General features: G+C 40.6%; 1 protein-coding gene across 1 annotated transcript in view; it reads left to right on the top strand.

Annotated features, from left to right (window-relative positions):
- Positions 1-334: 334 nt before the first annotated feature.
- The window catches only part of LOC110019466 (trimethylguanosine synthase-like), a gene marked incomplete in the record, with an annotated part of 13,160 nt that continues 12,915 nt past the window's right edge, over positions 335-579 (top strand). The window contains 1 exon segment of the mRNA XM_020717135.1: positions 335-578. Coding sequence (XP_020572794.1) covers positions 552-578 — 27 coding nt within the window.

The following is a 579-nucleotide window of genomic DNA, read 5'->3' as shown; positions in this document are numbered from 1 at the left end:
GTGCGTTTTCAAAATGCCCACCAAAAAAACTGTCCTAAACGGGCCCTAAATATTTCTATAAAATGAAGAATTAGTCTCCAATTAGTAATCGATTTAAAAAATAAATAAACAAATAACTAAATAATAAATGTAAAAACAATTCATTTGAAAGCTCAGTTTGATGGGAAATATTTGCATACAAAATATGCATGCAGCTCTGTGCGTGTACTCTATTAACCCCGCAATACTCTCATAATAACCTATCAACAATATCGAAATAGAACATGTGAAGTTTATTAGGTTATATATTATTGAACTTAATACCCAATAACCTCCTAATAACCACGAAGGGTTTATTATGCCTACAACTCTACTGTGCGTATTCCGTGTGGTTTGATGGCTGGTTGAAGGGTGGGCTCAGTTTAGTTCGGCCGGTCTGATGCAAAAATTATTTTTAGGTTTCGTTGAGCCCGGCCGCTTTGGTTCGGTTTGTTAAAGCTTGTCCCTAACAGCGTACAGGTCGCCGGCACCATCCCGCACCTGATTCGCCCCTCACAACTGGAAGCCGCCGGATGCACACCATCGTCGACGGCGAGCCGC

The sequence above is a fragment of the Phalaenopsis equestris genome, unplaced genomic scaffold (assembly GCF_001263595.1).
Source record: "Phalaenopsis equestris unplaced genomic scaffold, ASM126359v1 Scaffold000002, whole genome shotgun sequence".
NCBI lineage: Eukaryota > Viridiplantae > Streptophyta > Magnoliopsida > Asparagales > Orchidaceae > Phalaenopsis > Phalaenopsis equestris.
The sequence above is the reverse complement of the archived record's forward strand: the minus strand, read 5'-3'. Positions and strand labels throughout refer to the sequence as shown.